This window comes from Aotus nancymaae, unplaced genomic scaffold, assembly GCF_030222135.1.
Source record: "Aotus nancymaae isolate 86718 unplaced genomic scaffold, 86718_ANA_hifiasm-v0.15.2.pri h1tg000010l, whole genome shotgun sequence".
In the NCBI taxonomy this organism is placed as follows: Eukaryota; Metazoa; Chordata; class Mammalia; order Primates; family Aotidae; genus Aotus; species Aotus nancymaae.
This window is the reverse complement of record NW_026988421.1, coordinates 63,788,073-63,813,339: the sequence shown is the minus strand read 5'-3', so window position 1 is coordinate 63,813,339 and position 25,267 is coordinate 63,788,073. Positions and strand designations below refer to the sequence as shown.

The following is a 25,267-nucleotide window of genomic DNA, read 5'->3' as shown; positions in this document are numbered from 1 at the left end:
TTTTTTAATAGAGACTGGGTTTTGCCATGTTGCCCAAGCTGGTCTTGAACACCTGGGCTAAGGTGATCATCCTGTCTCTGCCCTGCAAAGTACTGGAATTACAGGCATGAGTCACTGTGCCTGGCCTGGTTTTAAATTTTCTTAAATCGTCCAAGTTATTTACTAGTGCTATCACAGCAATTGGCAGTTTTAATCCTATTTTCATTTCCTCATTAATTAAATATTTGTAGTTTTGTGTACTGTTCGTTGTTATGTTCCTTTATAGCAGGTTTTAAAAATTACTGACTTCCATAACAACAGAGCTCTACATGTGTGCGTGTCAGAGAAAAATGTTTTCAGAAAGAAAATGGTTTGGGTTTCAAAATCCTCAAGGGAATTGTTATAAAACAACAGTGAGGAGAAAAAACTCAACGTGATTCAGATATCTTAACTAGATTGTTTTCAATTTAAATTTTTCCTGTTAGGTCTATTATTTTCTGAACAATAGAACACTCTGCTCTTCGAGTTTAGTTTAGGTTCAAAAGAGCAACCAAGTTTGTTTTTTTTAAACTTGTAGTTTAAGCTTTTTCTTCTTTTCCCATTCAAGTACCAAATTAAATGTAGCCTTTTAGTTGACTTTTGCTTATTTTCATCCAGAATTCAATTAAAATTCTTCCAACTGAGCTAGAGCCATCGGATTCTTAAGCCATGTCCAGGAAAAGCCATGGCAGTGAATATAGGAATAGCACGTGAAAGAACATGTTCATTTCAGTCTTCGGGAATTGTCTGGGTCAGCGTTCCTCACTGTGGCTATTTAATGGGGCCGTGTTTCAAGGGGAGCCACCCACAGTAAGGGGCAATAGAGTACAGGAATCAAAGAGCTCACACTCTAGAGTGAGGCTGCCTGGGTGTGAATCTCAATTTTTTTACCTATACTTTGTAGGAGAGGAAAGATTTCTTCTCTCACCTATCACTAGGTTCATGGTTGAGGCCCCTGTAACAAAATCAGATTAATAAGAGAAAAGCATACACAGTTATTTAATAGAAGCTTTACATGACACGGGAGCCTTCAGAAATAAAGATCCAGAGGAAGAGAGAACTTGTGTATTTTTATAAGTAGGTTTGATAAAGAGTGACTGTCATGGAGAAGTGCGGTTGTAGGACAGAGGATGTGGCCTAATGGTAATAAACTGAGTGGAGTCTTAGTAAGGCCTATTTGTTCCGATTCTTCTCTATGCCCTGTATCTTCACAGATAAGTATGTTCCTTTCCTCTGGTTAAAGGGAGGGTACTTGTCGAATGAGAGACCTGCTTCAGGGGAGAAGAGCAGGAGGTCACAGGATGACCTTTCTAGGTTTTATCTTCTTCAGAGAAGAAGGGCTATGGAATGTGGGAGAGACTTTTTTCCTTCTGCTGTTTGCTCAAATGCCAAGATGCCATATTTTGGGATATCCTGAACACCGTCAACTTTATGTGTGTCTTTGGGCAGGTTACTTAAGCCATCTAAACCTAAGGCTCAACTGTAAATGGGGATTAATCATAGGATCTATTTCCTGGGGTTGTGAGGATGCAATGAGATGATGCCTGGCACATGTGTTTACTTAATAAATGTTGGCTATTGCGATCTTTATTCATGTTTTCAATACCTGTGTATTTATGGTTCACCTTGATCTTTTTTTTTTTTTTTTTTTTTGGAGACGAAGTCTTGCCCAGGCTGGAGTGCAGTGGCGCAGTCTCCACTCACTGCAGCCTCTGCCTCCTGGGTTCAAGCGATTCTCCTGCCCCAGACTCCCAAGTAGCTGGGATTACAGGTGCCTGCCACCACGCCTGGCTAATTTTTGTATTTTTAGTAGATACAAGGTTTCATCATGTTGGCCAGCCTGGTCTCGAACTCCTGACCTCAAGTGATCCATCCATCCAAAGTGCTGGGATTACAGGTGTGAGTCACTGCGCCCGGCTGATCTTTTAATATCTAACTATTGGCAATAGGTAACTTTGTTTTTAAAATCTCCTGTTATGATAAATGTGAATTCATAAAATTTAAGTGACATGGTAAATACCATCATAAGCAAAGTCAAAAGACAAGTGACAAACTGGAGGAAATATATGTATTTGCAACTTGTAACATAGACAAAAAGGGTTCATTTCCCTAATATAAAAAGAACTACAACTCAATAAAAGAAGGGACACTTGGAAAGCCTTTTATGGTGATCTGTTTCCACTTAACTGTGCTACAGATGTCTGTAATGCATATTCTCAGAGTCTTCCAGGAAAATCCTAGATCGGAGAAGGGCTTGGGACACACAGAGTTAGTCAGTGTGATGTAGCCATGAGTGTGTAAGCATACCTGAACTTGTCATTGTTTTCCCTGTGAAATAGCTCCCTCTCAGAAATGTTCTGTTACTATCAGTGGCAGCCTCATCACACCCGTTTGACCCATCATCACTGATTTTTCCCATCTCCTTCTCATCCAGAAAGTCACCAAGGTGTTTCTATGTTTCTTTTTTTTTTTTTTAATTTTTATTTTAGGTTTGGGGGTACATGTGAAGGTTTGTTACATAGGTAAACATGTGCCACAGGGGTTTGTTTTGCATATTATGACATCACCCAGGTATTAAGCCCAGTACCCAGTAGTTATCTTTTCTGCTACTCTGCCTCCTCCCACCCTCCATCCACAAGTAGACCCCAGTGTCTGTTGTTTCCTTCTTTGTGTTCATAAGTTCTTGTCATTTAGTTCTGGTCTGTGTTTCATTCATAGTTTCATTCCTGGCTTCATTCATTCATTCACATCTGCTCCAGTCTTTCCAAGCCCACTGCCTGTTTGTAATTTAGACACTCAACATCACCCTCATGACTGAACTACTACCATGGTCTCCTTTCTTTTCTTTCTTTTGTTCCCTTCTCCAGTCAGCACAACACATCACACCACGTTAATCTTCCTAAAATGTGGTTTTCATCTCGGACCACCAACCTACTCTGAAGCCTTCAGTGGTTCCCCACCGTGTAGGATGAAGTCTAACTTGTGAATTTGACCCTCAGGTCCCCTAGACACCCTTAATCTGATTCTCCTTCCTTCTGTCTGTCTCACTGCTTCACTCTAGGAACCTTCTAGACATCTAAACTGTTAGCCTGGCCCAGCCCACCATGCCCCTTTCTGCCTGCGTGCCGACCTCTCTCCTCTGTGTAATGCCCCATACTTGTCACAAGGCCCAGCTCTGGTCTAGTCCAGGTTGCTTTCCTAGGTCCCCAGCCCTCAGCATCCTTTGTTTCCTTATCTTCTGCTATGTTTATTGATGGCCTGTACCTCTCATCTCACACACTTAAACTTTACTGCCTATATTGTTTTAGGTAAACTTTTTTCATTAAAGTAGAACATACATACAGAAAGGTACAGAAAGGTGCACAGATCACAGAGCAAAGGACTCAGTGACTTTTCATAAGGTGGACACACCCAGGTCATCAGCATTTCCCTCCTCTGATATGCACTCTCCCTAAAGAGATGGGAGTCAGAACTACTTCATGTGCCTCTTTTGCATGAAAATGCATAACATCAGGTGCACAACAATATTCCAGATCAGGAATGAAGCTAAGAAAGAGATCTAGGTTTTCACAAATAAGAAACATGTAGAAAGGTCCCCTGCCCACTTGATTTGAGGTAATATAATTTGGTAAGTCCTGTTTAGAAATTCCTATAAATTAGACCTTGAAATCTGGTCTAGACAAGTGCATATCACAGTTTTCTCTTTCCAGACTTGGGGATGTACACAGACAGCTACAGCATTAGTTTTCATTGTCATTTTGTCCAACAGATATTACCGATCAGATGCAGTCTACTAGATAATGTTACAGTGTATGGTAGGATCCAGCTTCTTCCTCTGTAGGGCTTATATTTTAGTAAGTCACTAGAAATAATTGATAGAACTAAAAAAAAGACTTAAGAATAAAGATACATTGGCAGGACACAGTGTCTCATGCTATAATCCCAGCACTTAGGGAGGCCAAGACAGGAGGATCACTTGAGCCCAGGAGTTCAAAACCAGCTTGGGCAACATAATGAGACCCTGTCTCTATTAAGAAAATAAATGAAAAGGAAAAAAAACAAAGAATAAAGATTACAGGCATGGTGGCTCATGCCTGTAATCTCAGCACTTTCAGAGGCCAAGGCAGGCGAATAACTTGAGGTCTGGAGTTTGAGACCAGCCTGGCCAATTTGGTGAAACCGCATCTCTACTGAAAAACACAAAAGTTATCTGGGTGTGGTGGCATATGCCTGTAATCCCAGCTACTTGGGAGACTGAGAGAGGAGAATCACTTGAACCTGGGAGGCGGAGATTGTGGGTGAGCTGAGATCGCACCACTGCACTCCAGCCTGGGTGAGAGTCCGTCTCAAAATAAAAAATTAAAAATTAAGAAAAAAACAATAAGCAGTAAGATAACTGAAAAATTGCTAGTAAATAATCTGTTACTAAATCATTGTAAACATACAGAGAGGACAAGAACAGAGGTAGGAAGGGCGACATGAAGATTGGCACTGGCACTAGCGATGTCTGGATGAGAAATCCATTTGTTGTGATATTATCAAAAGGTATGAAAGAACATGGCGACTTACAAAGGTAAAATAAACACAAGGGTAATGATGGCAGAGAAATATTTAAAAACATCATAAGAAATACTATATGGGAGCCGATGCCCGATTCCGCGCCCGCCATGGCCGACAAAATGGACATGTCTCTGGACGACATCATTAAACTGAACCGGAGCCAGCGAGGAGGCCGCGGCGGGGGCCGGGGCCGTGGCCGGGTCGGCTCCCAGGGCGGCCGCGGCGGCGGGGCGTAGGCCGCCGCGCGAGTGAATCGAGGCGTCGGGCCCATCCGGAACCGGCCGGCCATCGCCCGCGGCGCGGCCAGCCGAGGCGGCAGGAACCGACTGGCGCCCTACAGCAGGCCAAAGCAGCTCCCCGACAAGTGGCAGCACGATCTTTTCGACAGCGGCTTCGGGGGTGGTGCTGGCGTGGAGACGGGTGGGAAGCTGCTGGTGTCCAGTCTGGATTTTGGAGTGTCCGACGCCGATATTCAGGAACTCTGCTGAATTTGGAACACTGAAGAAGGCAGCTGTGCACTACGACCGCTCTGGCCGCAGCTTAGGAACAGCAGATGTACACTTTGAGCGGAAGGCAGACGCCCTGAAAGCCATGAAGCAGTATAACGGTGTCCCTCTGGATGGCCGCCCCATGAACATTCAGCTTGTCACGTCACAGATCGATACACAGTGGAGACCTGCACAGAGCGTAAACAGAGGCGGCATGACTAGAAACCGTGGCGCTGGAGGCTTTGGTGGTGGCGAAGGCACCCGTGGAGGCGCCCGGGGAAGAGGCAGAGGCGCTGGCAGGAATTCAAAGCAGCAGCTTTCTGCAGAGGAGCTGGACGCCTATAATGCGAGAATGGATACCAGTCAAACAGACCGGCAAATCCGTGTGGACAGGACCCAGGCGTCTCCTCTTGCTCCCTGGTTGGGAAGCAGTGGCTGGGGCTGTGCGGCCAATAATGGATTTGTTTTATGTTTTAAAATAGGATTTAAAAACTCATGTAAAGGCTTTTTTTTCTTTTCTTTTTTTTTTTTTTTTTGTTTCTGAAACAGACCTGTTTTGTACCAAGTTATTTTTGGGATAAATTTTACTGGTTGCTGTTGTGGAGAAGGTGGCGTTTCCACCTTTTCCATAATAAAATAGAAATGTGTGTAGAAAAAAAAAAAAGAAATAACTATATGGAAATACCATATTGCTATGGAAATACTAATTTTCCATAGCACTTTACAGTTTACAAGGTACTTTTTATTTTTTTTAAACCCTCCACAGTGAGCACACAAAGTACTTGTACTTGCTCTTTTTTGTTGTTGTTGGTTTGTTTGTTTTTTTGAGACAGAATTTTGCTCTTGTTGCCCAGGCTGGAGTGCAATGGTGTGATCTCGGCTCACCACAGTCTCTGCCTCCTGGGTTCAAGTTATTCTTCTGCCTCAGCCTCCTGAGTAGCAGGGATTACAAGCATGCGCCACCACACCTGGCTAATTTTGTATTTTCAGTAGAGATGGGGTTTCACCATGTTGGTCAGGCTGGTCTCAAACTCCCAACCTCAGATGATCGCCCGCCTTGGCCTCCCAAAGTGCTGGGATTTCAGCCATGAGCCACCGCGCCCAGCCTTGTACTTGCTCTTATGAGGTCTTTGCCCATTATGATCTTTTGCCCCGGTGGTAGTTGTTACAGTGGGCAGTGTTTTCTACCCATGGTCACACAGCTTACATGTCCAGGCATACATTTAGAATCTAGCACTCCTTCCACAGCCTGCTCTTGCCTTAGTGGATGTGAGAATTTATGTTTAGTTATCTCTGTCAATTTTTCTGTTGCCTCATTGCAGTCACATCCCAGCTAACTTCATGATTGCTACATTTGCTCTTTCCTTAAACCTGGAGCAGGAGAATATCCCTGGCAGATCACGCTGTCCATAGGCCATCTGCATAAGGCAAAGTGAAGTCATGGGTAGATCACTTGCAGCTCCTCACTGTGGCCTCCCCACTACTTGAAAACATGGGCACAAAGAGAAGAAGGTAGAGAACCCACAGGCTGCCAATCCTTAAAAGTAACTTGTTGAAAGAATCATGAGTTTCCTTTTAGTTTTCTTTTATATTGTCTTTTATTGCCTCCTTGGTTATAGTTTTCTATACCTGGAAGGCTTCAGTTTGCAGAGCTATAAATCTGTCAGTCTTAGTGACGTGTCTTTCACTTCAAATTAATGTTCAGCAAAGGGATTAGCAGATAACCATTTCAGGCTGAATTTCTTTACATAAAAGAGTGGATATGGTTTGAGCAGGCTGCCAAAGCCAGGAAGAGAAGTTAATTGTGTAAATCAATGCAGGCAGGAGCTGATCACCTTTCTGAAACAAGACAATGCAGCACACAACCTCTAAATAGATCTTTGGGGTCAAGTTGATGTCATGTTGAAGAATCAATATTTACTGGGCTTTATAAAGTTAGCCTTTAATGAACCCTCAGGCATTTTGCTAGGCCATTAATTGCAGGAAGAGGAAAAGCAATGGTGGCCAAAGTCCATGTGTGTGGAGGTTGTATAAAAATAAGTGAAAAGACAGTCACTTGCCTATGTGCAAAGGTCCACTCAAGCATCTTGGGTACGTGTATCATAGGGCTTTATTGGGGCCGGGCATGGTGGCTCGTGCCTGTAATCCCTGTGCTTCGGGAGGCTGAGATGGGAGGATTGCTTGAGTTCAGGAGTTGAGACTGCAGTGAGTTATGATTGCACTACTGCAATCCAGGGCACTCCAGCCTGGGCAACAGAGTGAGAAACCCTATCTCTAAAAAACAAACAAAGGCTTTTTGGGATTGTACTGACATTTTAAGAAAGAGCAGTTCCTACATCCTAACAGAAGAAGGTACACTCTTTATTCTTTTGACACTCCTTGTTCAGGCAGTATGGCTGCATTTTCCTGGGATAAATTCTGATGTCATTTTGGGTTCTGCCTTATAAATGTGGTAATCACAAAAGTCCAGTCCCTCTTGGAGTACGTATGGTTCATCCCTCCCTCTGACACACTTGAAAGCTTTTATAAAGCGCAAGATCATAGTAAAAATATTTATTTTAGGTTGCTGGCTTGAATCCACGTTTAATAAAGGTATTTGATAAGTAATCACTTGCACTTGTTCTGTTGGTGAGTAGAAGTGCCCCTCGGGTTGTTCTGTACATGTGGATGTTCTGTGCCCCTCAGTGGCTTGTCTGAATCACTTGTGAGTCAGGAGCCTTATCTTCTATTTATTTTAGTCAGCACTCCTAACAAATAGTGTTGATTAGGTAGAGGCGTATGTTACGTCAAATTTAACCCTGGTGCAACAAAACTGGGATCCCTGCATGGTCAGTAACTGGAAGTCAGAAGCAGCCTGGTCAGGCTGTGTGAGTCAGCGTTTGGCCGCGGGGTTTTTGCTACAAGTTCTTGGTCATATCTGCTCAAGAGATGAATTTTGGATTTGACTTTACAGAACCTCTTTCTCTGGTGCATTTGTCAGAGGAGACTTTAGAATTAATCAGAGAGGAGAGCTGGCTGTTCTTTTCTCACTCCCACCCCCATCCCTCCTCTCCTGGATCACTATTCAGAGTAAACACTGAAAAGAAAAAGCATGAGACATTTGTTGGGATTGTTGTGGTTTGGTGTTTTTACAAGAGAATCTGATGTTTAATATTTTCATCTATACTTTAAACATTCATTCTGGGTTTTTATTCTTCCTTTTCAGTTGTTTGAGAACTTCTACTTTGGTTCCCTGAAGCTGAACTCAATTCATATCTCTCAGAGGTTCACAGTAGACAGCTTTGGAAACTACGCTTCCTGTGGACAAATTGACTTCTCCTGAGGTGGATCTTGGAAAGCACTAGAAACTGAACATCCTCACCAGGTGCTGAAGAAAAGTGTCTTCGTTTTAATTGCCAAGCAGGGATGTGGACATTTGGATGGTGACTTTCCTGGGTGGTTCTCCATGGATTTACCATCGCCTCTAATGCTGTCTACAGCCATCAAACTACCAACCAAGATGGTGGTGGGCATAAGGAGAACTTGTGCCTATAACCCTTAGTGTATTCCTTCTGGTTGTCTTCCTTTTAATTTTTAAATTCTGGTAAAATACTCATAAAACTTACTGTCTTTACCATTTTAAGTGCACAGTTCAATAACGTTAACTGTTAATACATTCATAATGCTGTTCAGCCGTCACTGCCATCCATCTCCACAGGCTTCTCAGCTTGTACAACGGAAACTGTGCCCATTAAACAGTAATTCCCACTCTGCCCGTCCCCCCGCAGCCACCATTCTACTTTCTGTCTCTGTGGTTTTGGGTATTCTCAGTATTCCATATAAGTGGAATCATAGTTACTTGTCTTTTTGTGACTGGCTTATTTCACTTAGCATAATGTCCTCAAGGTTCATCCATGTCATGTCAGGTGACGGGATTTCCTTCCTGTATTATACATATAATCGAATGTTCAGCTACATGTGTATACCACACTGTTTCTCCATCAGTGAACACTTGGCTTGCTTCCTCTTGACTATTGGGAGAAGTGCTGTTACAGACATGGGTGTGCAAATATCTCTTTTGAGACTCTGCCTTTAATTCCTTTACTACCCAGAATTTTATCTTTAACAAAATGACTATTAAAGGTTTTTGCCTTTCACTTTGCTTGGTTTATCATTTTCCTACCAAATTTTGTTGGTTTTTTTTTTTTTTTTTTTTTTTTGAGACAGAGTCTCGCTTTGTTGCCTAGGCTGGAGTGCAGTGGCGCGATCTTGGCTCACTGCAACTTCCACCTCCCAGGTTCAAACGATTCTCCTACCTCAGCCTCTCGAGTAGCTAGGACTACAGGTGCCTGCCACCACTCCTGGCTAATCTTTGTATTTTTGGTAGAGATGGGGTTTCACCACATTGGCCAGGCTGGTCTCGAACTCCTGATCTTGTGATCCGCACGCCTTGGCCTCCCAAAGTGTTGGAATTAGAGGTGTGAGCCACTGCACCCCAGCCAAGGTTGTCCTCTTAATATTTTTTGGATTCCTGTTCCTTCACCCGTCCTCACCTTCGCCTTCCCATGCCCCTGGTAGAGTTGCAGTATTATAACTCTTTTCTGTTTACTTTTCAGGGCAGCAGCAAAACAAACTGATGATATCAGCAGGACTGTGCAGAGTTCCCTGGAAGAATGTCAGCCCCAGGAGGCACTCACTCCTTCCTCACCACAGACCAGCAGAGGGAGTGGGTATTCCCAGCAGTTACATCCATCCTTCCAGGGGGAATGCTGGGGAGCCTGAGCCTCCCACTCCTCCCTCCTCACATTTGTCCTCCCTCCATGTCCTCTCCTTCCTTATTCTTATCTTGATTCTTTCTTTCTTTCTATTCTTTAAGTCTGCTTCTGAACTTTGTGTTAAGTCGCTACATTGTGAGGACTGTCTAACACTGAGATTTATTATTGGGATTGCACAAATCACTTGTGAATAAATGAATGTTTAAAGTAACGGTTTTCCTGTTAGTATGATCACATAGTTTGAATTTGACCCCCTTCCTGTATTGGGATACAATGTTGCCCTCACTTATTCACCAGCGTAGCTGGATCATTCATGGAGGACTTACATACTAGCACCTGCAAGGCTGATTTTTTTTTTTTCCAGAAGGACTCTTTTTTCTACTCGATATTCATTTTCTATATAAACTGAGATTTTACCTCACCTCAGATTGTTAGATGGCACTTGGGAATGTGCTCCAGGGATAGTGCTGAATTATGAAGCCTACTGTGGAGTTTATGCCCCATCTCATCTTGGTGTGCCTGCATTCTCTCATTGGTTTCTTTCTGACAAGCCACTGGGCAACCTCAGCCAGGAAGTAAATGTCACTTCTTTTGGGGGTGTCCGAGACTTACGATTTATGTTTGTAGGAGCTTTTTTTTTTTAAGTTTTGTCTTTGGAAAATTTAGCTCTATATATTGAATACTAATTTTTTTTTTTTTGGATACAGGGTCTCACTCTGTCACCCTCTCTGGAGTGCAGTGGCACAATCACAGCTCACTGCAGCCTTGACCTCCTGGGCTCGAGCTGTCCTCTCACCTCAGCCTACTGAGCAGCTGGGACTACAGGTGGGCACCACCATGCCTGGCTACTTTTTTAAAAAAAATTTTTTTTGTAGAGATGGGATTTCACTGTGTTGCCCAGGCTAGTCTCAAACTCCTGGGCTCAAGCAATCCTCCCACCTTGGCCTCCCAAAGTGTTAGGATTACAGGTGTGAGCCACCACACAGGGCCCAAATACCAAATTGTAAATAGAATTGGAAATTGTGTTATTGAGAATTTGTGATTACTCTTCCCTAAGACTTGTTAAGTAATTCTTCTCAAGTTGTTTGCCTTTTTCCCTCTCATTCTCTCACAAGTTGTACAGTGGAGTTTTCCAGAGTCTCCGTGACATGACAGCATCATAACTCTGGTGGTTAATGGAGTGTGCACTTTTGTATTTTTGTGTTCTCTAGAGTTTTGTAAGTTGGTAGGTGTTGGTAGAATTGAAACTTTTTTAAGTTAAAAATTTTTTAAATTTTTCCTTTTTTTCACATGCTGTGGTAGGCAGAGATAAAATGTTCTTTCGGCTGGGCACAGTAGCTCATGTCAGTAATCCCAGCACTTTGGGAGGCTGAGGTGGGTGGATCACAGGGTCAGGAGTTCAAGATCAGCCTGGCCAACATAGTGAAACTCCGTCTCTACTAAAAATACAAAAAAAAAAAAAAAAAATTAGCTGGGTATAGTGGCACATGTCTATAATCCCAGCTACTTGGGAGGCTGAGGCAGGAGAATTGCTTGAACCAGAACCCAGGAGGCAGAAGTTGAAGTGCGCTGAGGTTGCACCACTGTACTCCAGCCTGAGCTACAGAGCAAGACTCCGTCTCAAAAAAAAAAAAAATTCATGAAGTCTGTATGCCAGTTTTGGGGACAGCGTAGCTCTTAGGAAACACAGTTTTCATTGTTGTTGTGGAAGAGGGAGTAACAGATAGTTTTGATGTGAACTTTCACGAGAAAGCAAAATGGTAGAGAGCAACAACATTAAAAGGGTTAGAGCTAGGGTTAGAAAAGAATTTTTCTAGATTCAGACTTCCTCTCACCAAATGATAATGGGGTAAATGTTGGAAGATTTGCTGCTGCTGTGCTTACAAACCTTCCTTCATGTTACCATTTTGTAATTCATTCTACACTGAAATAGTTTATTGTACCTAACACTGTTCCAGCCAGCTTTTGAGGCATTGATTTCACCCTCGATTCCTCTAAGAAGAAGAGGGAAAAAAATCTCTCAATTGCTATTTCACAGAATTTGTGAATTGTTATACATGGAATTTTGTTATGGAGAGTAATTTTTACTTTAGACACATTATAAATTTTACTTATAATCATTATTTTTAAAGCAGGCTTTAGATTTTCCTTAACTGGGCATTGAGTAGAATCCAGCATCGTAATAATTCAGATTTGGTTCCGGTTTGCCCTTGCACTGTGCTGGAGCTCACTGTCCCTGAGCTCAGGGGAACCCAGTGGCACTAGAGGCATATTGAGTTGAGTCAGTGGAGCACCTGTCAGCTTCCATCTCGATACCACAGGGAGCATGAATGTTCAAGCCCATGCTGCTAGAAGTGAGGAAAGTGGCTGCTGTTACGGTTTTTATTAAAGGCTTTTTTTGTTTTTGGTAAAATGTCCTTTAAACAAAGACAAGTTTACTTCGTGAAAAATCATCAAGCTTACACTTTGTGCTTTTGTCAGTGTGTGTTATACTTCAATTCAAATGGGAGGCTGAAACCAGAGGTTGAAGCCAGGAGTTCAAGACCAGCATGGGCAAACTAGCAAGATCCCGTCTCTATAAAAAAAATGAATAAATAATAAATGAAAATAAATGTTAGCATCCAGAGGTAATTACTCCCTATACATTTAAACATATATCAAATGTGAGAAGTTAAGAAATTTTTCACAAATAACAGCTAATATTAGTGGAGTGCTCACATTTGTCATTTATTTTTACATCAATCTTTTCAACAGCCCACTTAAGTAGGTACTATTATCCTCATTTTACAAACTGAGGCTTAACAAGGTAGAGAAATTTTTCTTAAAGTTGGGGGCAGTGGCTCACACCTGTAATCCCAGCGCTTTTGGGAGACAAGAAGATCGCTTAAGCCCAGGAGTTCAACACCAGCCTGGGCAACGTGGTGACACCATCTCTACAAAAGAAAATTAGCCAGGCGTGGTGGCATGCGACTCTATTCCCAGCTACTTCAGAGGCTGAGGTGGGATCAGTTCAGCCCAGGAGGGCAAGGCTGCAGTGAGCCATGCTAACATCACTGCACTCCAGCCTAGGTGATAGTGAGTGAGACCCTGTCTCAAGAAAAAGAAAAAAAAATTGCCTTAAGTCATAAAACTTATACCAGCAGCTCTCAGTGTGGTCTTTGGACTTCTAGGAGTTCCCAGGCACCTTTTAGGGGATGTCTACGAGGAGGTCCAAACTGTTTTCATACAAATACTAAGGTGCTATGTGCCTTTTTAACTCATTCTCTCATGGTGTTCAGTGGAGTTTTCTAGAGGCTCTGTGACATGCTGACATCACCCTGATGGTTAGTGGAATGTGTGATTGTGTACGTTTGTGTTCTAGAATATTGTAAATTGTAGGTTTAGGGTATAAATATATGTGTTTTCAGAGATTAACTTATTTTGCTGTGAGTGCTTCTACTGTGCTCTTACTAGCTATTTTCATTTATACCTGCTGCTGTGGGCTGAGTCATGACCACCCAAAATCTACATGTTGAATCTCTAACTCCTAGTATCTCGGAATGTGACTGTTTATTTGGGGATTGGGCTTTTAGTGGGGCGATTAGGCTAAAATGAGGCTGTTAGGGTCAGCCCTAATCCAATCTGTCTGGTGTCTTTACAAGAAGAGCGAATTTGGACACACAAAGAGACACCAGACTAGTGCGTGCACAGAGGAAAGACTGAGGACACAGCAGGAAGGCAGCCATCCTGCAAGCCGAGAAGTGAGGGCTCAGGAGAAACCAAACCTACCAACAGCTTGATCTTAAACCCCAAGACTCCAGAACTGTGAGAAAATAATTGTCTGTTGTTGAAGGCACCCAGTCCGTCGTACTTTGTTAACGGCAGCCTTGGCGACAGATACACTTGCTGTAATGCAGAAGCTTATGTGAGACTCTACCCGTCTTCTTCTGAGCCAGACACTAAAGAGATTTGTAAAAATGTAATACAGTGCCACTCTCTTACTAACTGGGGGGAGGGGTAGAGACAGTTGTTTTTCATAAACTATTCTGTTAAATATGAAATGAGTATATTCTTATTTTAAAAATTTTAAATTCTTAGTTCTATTTTCAAATACAGTAAATATCTATATATGTATGTGTATATATAAATATATAACTAAAATAAACAAAAGTTCTTTGGGGTCCTCAGTAATTTTTTTAGTGTTAAGGGCTCCAGATTCCAGAAAGTTTGAGAATAGCCACATTATACTACACTTCCAAATGGGATCCTATTACATATGATCTTGTATAACGAGCTTTTCTCACCCAGCAATACATAGTGGATCACATTGGTTTTTAATAGATACAGGTCTACATCATTATTTTTAATGTCTGCACACTAGTCTGTTATAGGTATGTTTTTAAACTACCTACTACTTTAACTAGGTAGTTCCTGACTAATGGACATTGAGCTGGTTTCCAGGTTGGGCTATTATGAACAATTCTGGATTCAATCATCTTTGTGCATTTATCTTTTTGTGCTTGTAGGGTCATCTAGAAATGGAATTAAATGGGTATTAAGATGTATTCAATTTGGGTTTCTTACTAGAAAACTAAGGTTTCTCTGTCTCCATTTTATAATTGCTAAATATTAAGTGCAAACAGAAAAATGTGTAAAATATATGTACCACTTAACACATATACCTAGAGGCTCCTCATGTTTGGGGCCATTGTTTTGAAAAGGCTGACCTGCCAGTAATTCTTTCAAAAATTAGGAAAACCAGGCTGGGTGTGGTGGCTCACACCTGTAATTGTAATCCCAGCACTTTGGGAGACTGAGGCAGGCAGATCACCTGAAGTCAGAGTTTGAGACCAGCTTGGCCAACACGGTGAATCCCCATCTCTGCTAAAAATACAAAAATTAGCTGGATGTGGTGGCGGGTGCCTGTAATCCCAGGTACTTGGGAGGCTGAGGCAGGAGAATCGCTTGAACTTGGGAGGCAGAGGTTTCAGTGAGCCGAGATCATGCCACTGTACTCCAGTATGGGTGACAGAGCGAGACTCTGTCTAAAAAAAAAAAGGAAAACCTTTTCTTTGTATTTTTTTGTTTGTTTGTTTTCTTTTGAGAGTCTCACTCTGTTTCTCCAGCTGGAGTGCAGTGGCGAGATCTTAGTTCAGTGCAGCCCAGGCTCAAGCATCCTCTTTGCATCAGCCTCTGAGTAGCTGGAACCACAGGCATGTGCAACCTAGCTAATTTTTTTCATTTTGTATAAAGATAGGGTCTTGCCATGTTGCCCGAGCTGGTCTGGAACTCCTAAGCTCAAGCCATCCTCCTGCCTCTTGGCCTCCTAAAGTGCTGAGATTACAGGTGTGAGTCAGCACACCTCGCCCTTTTTTCCCTCTTTTTAAACTAAAACTATTGGCCATTTCCTACAACTTTTACATCAGTCATCTGGAAATTTGGGTTCTTCTTCCTAAATAACATTACTATTGGCTTAACTAATGGGACTGAACTATTGTTGATTAGCTTTCGACACAGGACTAGTATTGACCCAGCCTGAAGGTGCTACAGAAAGGTAAATCCCACTGGAGAAGCTACCTGGAACTATGGAAGCCATTTTAACCCTCAGAGTCTGGAGACAGGTGTTGTCATATTGATGGGCATCTTGACAGCAGCTTTCTAAACTATTCAGCAACTTTGGTAACTCTAGAAGCCCCTAAGATATAACAGGAATGGGAGAGCTATGGTATCTGGTGCCTATCTCCTCAGTGCCTTAGAGATACATAGTTAGTTTTGCTAAAAACAAAAAACCAACAAACAAAAAAAAACCTAGGATTGTAGGATTGAGATGGTGGAAAAGATGGCAAATTTTGGTAAATCTTCAGAACTATGGGACACCATAGCCTTCTCTTCCCAATCAGAGGGAAGGCTAACTTTAAAAAAAATGCCCATTATGCCCAGATACTTAGTATGTAATTTTGCTTTTGTTTTACAGCAATTTTAATGGTGGTATTACCATTAATTTTAGATAGAAAATAGGTAATTGCTTCAGCATCCAGCCAGTAAATGGGATTCTGTCCCCCAGTCTCCATGACAGCAAGCCGTGCTCTCTCACTGTACAGCACCAGGACACACCCAGGAAGAATGCTTTATTACTGTGAGATGAAGATGCCAATGGCCAGGGCCTCACTGCAGCACCACCACTAAATCCAACAGCAAAGGGAACAAGAAAACACGGAAAGGGAGCTATTGTTTTCTGTTTTCCCAGTGGGACTCCTGCCTGAGCCACTGAGGCATGCAGAGTTCCCAGACAGGCCCGATTCAGGGTGATGAGGAAGCTTGTCAGCTGTGTTTTTTCCTACTGATTAAGATCATGTTTTTAAGATCATTGCCTTTTAAATTTTTATTGTTTTAGATCACAGCAGCTAAGTTTTTATTTATTTTTATTTTATTTTATAAAAACACAATCTAGGGCTTGGGTTCCAAAAGTTCACTACGTTTTGTCTCATCAGATGACCTGTTTCCTCTTTAATGTATTTGAAATGTAAACCTCTCCCCATTTCTGCTGTGATCCTGGGACTGTGGCCAGCCTCCAGCCTTACCCACTGGCATGCCAACATTTAAATCTACAGGCAATAAGAAGGGTCACAATTTTTACAAAACCGGAAACACCTCAAACAAAACCAGCACTCCCCCCCTACACACACACACCCCCGCTTCGCCGCTTCCCCAGTGACTTATTCAAACTAACTTGAAGTCAAAAAGCTGTAAGTAAATATGCCTTTTTCAAATTTGCAGCCTCCAAGGCAGATGAAATGGTCAGACATGTGCCTTTTAGGGTTGTCCTAGGAAGAGCTAACAAAAGGGGTGACAGCCCCTAAACAGCTGCTTGGGGAGGAGGACATCTGCCTCTATTTCACCAGCCACTCAGTGCTGAGGCCTTGCCTTGCGAAACGTGGAGCCGCTGGGGAGCAATGGTGCTGAGCAGCCAGTTGTTATACGGCTTTTGTCTTAACGAAGCCACCCATTACGGTAGAGCTATAACTCGCTGGAAGCCAGCTGTCAGGGCTGTGGCGCAGGCCCCTCTGGGTGGGCGGCAAGGGGAGAAAAACAGTGTCTGGCCAAATTCCCTTTCCGACACCTGAGCCTGCCTGGCTTTGTAACCGGAGAGTTTTGTGCCCTCTTTCCCATCCCATCTTCCCCGGGGAGATCCTGGGGCCCTTCGTGCTCTCCATCCTTGGAGGGAGCTCAGGGACATCTCAGGATTCTAGTTTCCTGGTCTGCAACTCCCTGTGTGCCACGCTGGGCTGGGCCCCGCTGCGGCTGGCTGGCGTTTGGCGCTCTCATCCAGCGAGCGCTTCGCTTTGAAATCTACCCACTCTCTCTCTTTTTTTTTTTTTAAACCAGGTATGATGATGTCAAACGTGATGCTGATGCTACAGTTACAGCCCCTGCTGGCGCAGCCTCTCTGATTCTCTCTCCCTCTCCGCGGCCAGTGCTGGGCTTTTTCAGACAAGTGCATCTCCTAACCAGGTCACATTTCAGCCGCGACCCACTCTCCGCCAGTCACCGGAGGCAGACCGCGGGAGGAGGGTTGAGGACAGCCGCGTGCGCTTCTCCAGCAGCAGGGTGGGAGGAAGGACATTAAAATACTGCAGAAGTCAGGACTCCCCAGGTCGAACCCGGACCACGATGTGCGCGCTGGGCTGCGGGCGGCTGGTGCTGCCGCTGTTGCTCCTGGCCGCGGCAGCCCTGGCCGAAGGTGACGCCAAGGGGCCCAAGGAGGGTGAGACCCCCGGCAATTTCATGGAGGACGAGCAATGGCTGTCGTCCATCTCGCAATACAGCGGCAAGATCAAGCACTGGAACCGCTTCCGAGACGTAAGTCCGCAGGGCCACCAGGGCAGAGGCCCGGGGTTGCGGTTCGAGGAGGAAGCTTCGGGGTCTGCGAGAGCGGCTGCCAAACGTCGCAGTCCGAGGCTCCGCAGCCCGGCCAGCTAATTACCGGAGAGTAAACAGCACGGTGGAGGGCACAGCCCAGCGCCCCTCCCCTGTCCCTGCGGCCGGGGCCGGCGGCCCTGGGACCCCCCAGCCCCATGACTCCCAGCCCCACACCCGCGCGACGCTCCGGGGGCGCGCGCTTCGGGGTCTCCCCTGCGGTCCGGGAGCGGGAAGGGGTGCGGGGCGGGGGGCAGTATCCGGACTCCGGCTGCGGCTGGACCCCGACCCGCTCCCCCGCTGCCTTGTGTGAGCCGCCCCCGGGCCTGCCCCAGCCGCGGGAATGCTGCAGGCTGCACATACGGGGCACTGCAGCACCGGTAGGTCTGGGTGGGGCCGGCGGGGAGGGTGGCATCGGCTCGCGCGGTGCCCTCTGTTCCCACCGTGGGCTTTGCAGGGGAACAGCAGGGGACGGGAGCGTGGCCGGGGCTCTGGGTCGGGGGGTCCCAGCAACCCTCCTAGGCGAGATGGTGGAAGGCGTGTCCGTACGGGGCGCGGGGAGTGGGGGTGGGCAGCGGCGGGGAGAAGATGCCCGAGGCCAACCCAGGGTGGCCACCGGAGCCAGGGCTGGGGTTCCCGTGCAGAGGGGCGCTCGAGGACCCAGGCGGGTTTTCCCAGACCAACCTTTCAGGGGGGAATCCAGCCTGGAGCGAGGGGAGCAGCTCGGAGCCGGAAGAAGGCACCCGACCCGGTGGGCTTGAGAAGCCGGGGAGAGCTCAGAAGCTGGGTCTGGGGGCCCCCCCGGCGGGTACCGCCCGAACACCGGCGTAACCTTGAGCCAAACTCTGCGAGGTGGGGCCGGCGGTGGGGGGGGCGGCTGCGGCACTTTGTTTACCGGCACCTGTGGATCAGAGGGGAAGTAGCAGGCGGCAGCCCGGCGGGGCCGGCTCCTTCCTCCCGGCCTGGCCGGGTTGGGGGCTGGGGAAGCAGGGGTGAGGCAGAGCGGGTGGAGGGTGTAGCTGGACCCCGAGAACGCAGTGGGTACTGTGGGGGATGGGGCCGGATGCGCTAGAGTCGATGCCGGCTGCTCCTGGCGACCTGGTGCTCACCGCCGCCCTGACCCCAGAAAACATCTTCTAGGACCCCGGTCCTTTCTCCTCCTTCCCCAGAATCCCTTATTGGACCCACCCAGTACAACGCAGGCCACACCACGACCTCTCCAGTTTTCTCTTAAACTGTGTGCATCCACAAGTTCCTTGGAAATTTGTTTAAAACACACATGCTTCCTAGGCTATCCAGTCAAGTGATGGGAAGAGGCAGAGATTTGGATCTTTTTGTTATCCTCAGACAAGTGACTGTTTCTCCCCAAAGTCAAACTGGCAGGTTGTAATTCACAGAGGAACAGCAAGAACCACTGGCAGCCAGGTCTCCAGGGCTTCCCGAGGCACCTGCAAGCCCGGCGCAGATGAGCCGCAGTCTCCTGCCGCTGCCTGGGAAGCAGCCCGGCCATAGCAGCGAGGGGGCGGCAGCAGGCTGGCCCATCCGGAATCCATGTGTCACTGGCCTAGGCCTCCCTCCGACTCGCTGGCTGTTTGATCTGCCAAAATGGGACCAGTGAAGGTCAGAGGGAAAAGAAATGCTTAATCAGAACAGGAAAGGTTTAAAAATAAAAGATTCCTCCCCACCTCCCTTCTTCCACCTGCTTCCAACAGCCAGCTCGGTGGGTGAGAATAAATGATTTACTGCTTGACCCCATGGCACTGGGCTGCCCACCTGTCTCCCTGTATTGGTGCCAACTACTTCCCCCTTCCTCCCATGCTCATCAGAAGAAAGGCACTACATTTGAAAGTCTTCAGGACTTGCCCATATAAGAGTCACCGGAAAGCTTTAGGGAGTGTGTTGATTTTGGTAGCCTCAGGCTTTTGTAGGGCAGATGTCCTCTAAAACCCCACTTAAGGTGGCCCTGGCTGCCAGCGGACAGGGTCAGGGAGAAAAGTAGGACAAAGAAGGCTGGGCAGGAGGGCCTGGCCCTGGGGATCTGTTGACAGCCTCTGCAGAAAGGCAGGAAGGAGGCTGCTAGCTCAGAGCCACTGCATTGCATAACTCTAGGGGTGTCACAATAGGAATGGTGCCCCCTGAAGTTGTGCAGTGCACAGACAGTACACAGGGACCCCACTGGCACTAAAAACTCATCCCTCTTCTGCCAGAAGAAGGCTTACTTCCCACCTAAGGGCTGAAGGCACTCTAACTGGGCCCAGTAGTAATGGGCTTTATTATTGCCATCAGCCCAGCTCTTTGGAAAATATGCTCCTTGGTTCCTTAAAGGAGAGGTGGGAATTTTATTTGAACCCCTAAAGGGTTGCTGGGTTGAAATGAGACCTTGTTCATAATCAATCCCAAAATGGCACAGGGCCCCCCATTTGCCTGGTAGGGTGGAGGCAAGCAGGAGGAATGGGATACTCCTGGGGAACGGGATTGGGAGGGAAATGCCTCAGTAAACAGTGTGGATGGAACTGGAAGGGAAAGTTGAGAGAATTATGTTGAAAGGGTCGGGAGAAGGAAGAAGAGCAAGAAAACTTGGGGAGTTGCTTCAGTTTGGAATTGGTCAGAGCTGGTTGAGAGGGAGTGCAGCTTAGCGGCTTTCTCTGAGCACCAGGATTATAGGGAAGGCAGGATTTACCAGTTGAGTAATCCTCTCCTCCAGTGGGCTCAGGGCTCTCACAGCCTGTGCCTGGGTAGATCTCTTCTAATGCTGAGTGCCTGGCTGCCAGGGAGGAGGGGATTCCTGGCAGAGGAGGGGGGAGGTTGTGGACTTCACCTGGCTCCCTAGCCCACAGATCTAACTGTGCCCTGCCCTGGCAGTCCTGGGCTTTTCCAAGCCCTGCTCCCTGATGTTCCTACCTCCCAATTCACTCCCTGCACAAGTGGGTGGAATTTAATGCAGGTCTTTGGAACAGGTCTAGGACCTTGAGGGATGGACATTTGGAGGAGACAGGCCCATTACACAGCATTCTTCAGGGCAGACTCCACAGAGCTTGGCTACAAAGAACTGACTGTTCTCTTTCTTCTTGGCTCTTCTCTACTTTGTACTCCACTTCCATGAAATTTTCATTATATTTATGAGTGTCTAGCACAGTGCTTGGCACCCGGGAGGCTCACCGTTCATATAGGTTGAATCCCTGGTGCAGTGAGCATTCACGTCTGCCAATCGCTATGGAAAGCACTTTAATTTGGGTGGTTTCTTGTGCCTCTCAATGACCTAGGAGATAGTTATTGTTCCTTTCCAGCCTACCATTTTATGGTTGTAGAAACTGAGGCACAGAGAAGTAACTTACCCAAAGGTCAAATAGCTAGTAAAAGGCAGAGCTGAGATTTGAATCCAAGTCATCTCACTCAGTTTTGCTTTTCAGGGAATTCTAGGCCTCACCCTTAGCAAACTTGAGAAGGAAGGGTCTACCCTGAAGTATAAAGTCTAAGAACAAAGGCTTATGTCTTCTGAGTCTCCAAGGATGCCCCTAGTAGAAGTGGCACCTCTGAGGAAGGAGGACCAAAGCCCCCCGCGTCTCCAGCAGCCTGCCCATAGCCTGCTCCCCACCCTGACCTAGCAACCCTCCAGAGGCAGCTCTCCACCCAGGAGGGGCTGAGGTGCAGTGTGCTGGGACAGCTCTGGCCTGGGTGCAGGTTTGGGCTGTGCCGCTGACTGGCCCCAGGATGCTGGACACATCACATAACCCCGCTGAGCTTTGGTTTCAGACTAGGGAACTGAAAAGGACTCATGGGCCTGAAGGTACTTGTCAGAGGGCTGGAGAGCTTCCAGAGCAGGTACTGTACTCCTCCCCCATGGAAAACCCACCAGATGGGTCCTCAGGACAGCAGGACACCATGCCTGTCCCTGTGAGAAAGACATTACTGCACATTCACTCTCACTCATTCACTACAGATCTGAGCCCCCTGTATTCCAGGGACTTCATCATGATCCTGGGGTCTGGTCCAGGGATATTATTACCTGCTGGCTACATATGAGTCTCGTGTGTTTAGGAACACCAAGAAAGCAAGTAGCCACAAAGGGGCTCCCTCCCGACCACCCTTCCCTCCTTCCCACCCCACACACCTAAACTAGCGCGAATGTGGGGATGTGCTGCGCTGATTTCTGAGGGTAAGTGTGGGTGTGTGAGAAGAACCCAAAAGTGGGTCAGGATGGATTTCATAATTGGGGTTTGGGTCCTCTGCCAGATAAAATGACTGAAAAAAAAAGAAACGTAGAACAACAACAACAATTGGGGTTTAAGGATGGGAGGGTGGGCCTTTCCCTGGCTTCCCTCCACCCTGACCTCTGCCTGGAGCAGTGTCAGCAGAGCGAGGGGTTCTTGAACACCCGGCGAGATGCCGAGCCTTGTAAGAGAGGGAGAGAAGAGCCCTCTTTGCCTGGAGAGGCTGTTGTATGCTACTCTAGTCTTGCAGCAGCCTGAGAGCATGGGAAGCCAGCATCCTCCCCTCCCCTTCTCCAGGAGGTCAGAAGTCCTAGCACAGAAGAGCTCTGTCCTACCCTGAGCCCCAAGGGCCTGGGAGAGCACTCTGCTTATCTTCCCAGTGAGGGACAGAACTAGCTGGGTGACCTTGGGACAGCCACTTCACCTTTCTGGGCCTTGATTTTCCTGGTGGTTTAATGGAGAGGTGAAGCCAAATCATCTACAGAGGCTTTGGCATGCTGTGACTCCAGGAAGAGCCCGGCAGTGGCCTGGCCACCCACAGGTATACCCTGCCTAGCCTATCACACCACCGCCACAGGCTGGGTGGGAAGTCTTTGGGTTCAAGGAAGAGATTTTCTTTTTCCTCTGGAGAAAGTATCTGTGACCAGATCAGGGGAGGGTCTAGATTAGCTGGAGACCAAGAAACCTGAGAAGTGGGGCCTAATGGCATCTTGGGGCAAGCACCAGGCTGGGCCGCAGGTGCCGTCTGTCTTCGCGTGGGCTGCTGTAACAAGATACCAGAGATGGGGTGGCTTAAACAACAGAGAGGTATTTTACCCTCACAGTTCTGGAGGCCGAGAAGTCCAAGATCAGGATGCTGGCAGACTCGGTGTCTGATGAGGGCCCTCTTCCTTGCTTAGTTTTCTCATTATATCCTCACATGGCAGAGAAAGAGAGCGAGCTCTATGTAGCCTTTTTTTTTTTTTTTTGAGACAGGGTCTCACTCTGTCACCCAGGTTGGAGTGCTGTGATGCAATCTTGGCTCACTGCAACCGCCACCTCCTGGACTCAAGCGATCCTCCCACCTCTGACCCTCAAGTAGCTGGGATCACAGGCACACGCTACCATGCCTGGCTAATTTTTGTATTTTTTTTGTAGATGGGGGTGACTAAAAAAAAGTCACCATGTCGCTCAGGCTGGTCTTGAACTCTTGGACTCAAGCAATCCACCCGCCTCTGCCTCCCAAAGTGCTAGAATTACAGACCTGAGCCACCATCCCAGCCTCTAGCCTCTTATATGGACCCTGGCCTCATCACGAGGGCCCTATCCTGATGGCTTATCTAAACTGAATCAGCCCCCAAGGTCCCGCCTCCTAACTGACTCCCTTTGGAGGTCGGGGTTTCAGTATATGGGTCTGGGGGGACACAAACGTGCAGCCCACAATGCCGCCTCTGCATGTCTCCTTGCAGGAGCAGTGTGGGTCTTCCTAGGTTGTGGATGGGGAATGTATGCCCAGGCCTAGGCCTGGATACAGAGTTTAGATACCAGTGTGTCCAGCTTCAGTGTGCAGAGCCGGCCCGGCTGTGGCTCTTGAAGTGCGTCAGCCTCTGACTGCCCAAGGGCTTGGCCAGCATCCAGTTGCAGGTGTGGCTCCTTCCTTGGGGCTCCTGCAGGGTTTACTGGCCATAACTCATTTGGCACAGGGTGGGAGCCACCTCTTAGCATCACTTACACTGCGGGCTGGTATTTGTAACATGTGTTTGTCACATCCCTCCCATCGTGAGCCCCTGAGGACAGGGTCTGGGAACAGACTGCCTTGTGTACCTTACCACCCCATCCCCAGAGCATTGCATGGGGTATTTTGCACACAGTAGGTGCTCAATATAAACGTGTGCACTGTGGCATGTTAGAGCCAGATAGAATCTCATCCAGCCTGTCCTCTGCACCCCTCCCTTCTCCTCTCCAAGTTACTTGAGTTGTGGGTTCAAGTAAAGAAGGGCCAGGGCACTGGTCTGACTGTGCTGGTGATTTGGGGAAATCTCTTCCTCTTCCTGAACCCCAAAAGGTTGGGACAAACACAGCAACAACCCCAGCTTGCTGAATTCCAATGATTCATTTGTGGGATGAGGGAGTGAATGATAAAGTGAAGGACGACTGTCCCTGGGTCTCCCTATCCTTCAGCCCTCCATGCCTGTCTCTGGCTGGACCCAGTCTCCCACTTTATCTGGTGGAGAGGGTGCTCTGAGCCTCTTCCCCACTCTCACATCTTCTTATGCCCACAGAGTGAGCTGCCACTATCAGACATGTGTGTGGTTGGCACAGGGCTCCCTCGGGTAGAGGGCAGCTTCCATAGGGCGGGGCATCCTGCCCCCTCCTGCTCTCTTCCCCAACACCTGACGATCGGTCAAGGCTGCATTAAGGCCTGGCCGGTGTCTTATCTCTGCTTGGATGCAAACAGCTCACTCCTTCCCTGACCCCTTGTTCCCTGGCGCAGGGCAGAGGATGCCAAGAGTCTGAAATTGCTCAGGCTCCTTTTCTGCTTACCTCCAAGTTCTCAGTTTGGAAAAACTGGGGGAGCAGAATCCTGGAGGCTTAGAAGCACTGAGCCCCACATTTCACAGGTGAAGAAACAGGCCCAGAGAAAGGGCAGGCACCTGCAACCCCGCTCCTCTTGTGGTCTGGGGCTCTTCCCCTGCACCATGCCTGTGTCTCAGCTCTAGCCCCAGGGTCTCCCTCAGACCTCCCTGGGGCTTGAATTCTGACCCCCACTCCTATGTCCCAAAAGGGAAGCCAAGGTCCTGAGGCAGCTCAGAACACAGCTCCAAGCCCCTTGCACCTCCCACTGTTCTCTGCCCTTTATGGACTTTTGGGGCCACTGCCTGGAGCAGAGACCAAGGACTAGGGTAGCCGCCAAGATGCCACTGGACCAGCAGGGAGGTAGGGCCGCAGGCGTCAGCTGGGGTGTTGGTGCGGGCATACCTGAGCCCAGGCCCAGCTCCTGGCATGCAGGGAGTGATGATAAGCACATTTTTGCCCTCCAAGGAAATTCCTCTGAGGGCAGAGGAGGTGGGAGGCCGGAATCTTCTAGATGCCTGTCTCCTTCTGTTTATCCAGGCCTAACACAGCCTCTGCCACTCCCTCTGAGACAGGCGCAAGAATTTAATGACTGGCCCCTCTGCCCCCCACCCCCTCGCAGGGACACTGCCTCCCCAAGTGCCCTCTCCCGGCGTGTGATGGGGTGTTAATCCTCAGCGTGGGAGGATCCCAGGTGTCCCCACTGGACCCCGGCTCGCTCTTTTCTGGGTCCCTCTCTCTGTGCCCCCATGGCTATTTCCAGGGAGGGCAGGCAGAGGCCACAGTG

The 25,267-nt window shown here is 47.4% G+C and overlaps 2 protein-coding genes and 1 pseudogene across 10 annotated transcripts in view; all 3 read left to right on the top strand.

Annotated features, from left to right (window-relative positions):
- ASCC1 (activating signal cointegrator 1 complex subunit 1) overlaps positions 1-10,031 on the top strand; it is a 165,498-nt gene extending 155,467 nt beyond the window's left edge. For 8 of the 9 annotated variants that reach the window (XM_064374256.1, XM_064374260.1, XM_064374257.1 and 5 more), the window contains 2 exons: positions 8,272-8,430; positions 9,662-10,031. In XM_064374256.1, coding sequence (XP_064230326.1) covers positions 8,272-8,388 — 117 coding nt within the window. In that variant the 3' untranslated portion in view covers positions 8,389-8,430; positions 9,662-10,031. Of the gene's footprint in view, positions 1-2,215; positions 2,321-8,271; positions 8,431-9,661 lie in introns of those variants that run through there. The other variant, XM_064374264.1, reaches the window with a different exon arrangement.
- LOC135274015 (THO complex subunit 4-like) lies at positions 4,348-7,482 on the top strand (annotated as a pseudogene).
- A 6,301-nt stretch (positions 10,032-16,332) lies between the features above and the next one.
- The window catches only part of SPOCK2 (SPARC (osteonectin), cwcv and kazal like domains proteoglycan 2), a 30,077-nt gene continuing 21,142 nt past the window's right edge, over positions 16,333-25,267 (top strand). The window contains exons 1-2 of the mRNA XM_064374265.1: positions 16,333-16,545; positions 17,186-17,659. Coding sequence (XP_064230335.1) covers positions 17,471-17,659 — 189 coding nt within the window. The 5' untranslated portion in view covers positions 16,333-16,545; positions 17,186-17,470. The remainder of the gene's footprint in view (positions 16,546-17,185; positions 17,660-25,267) is intronic.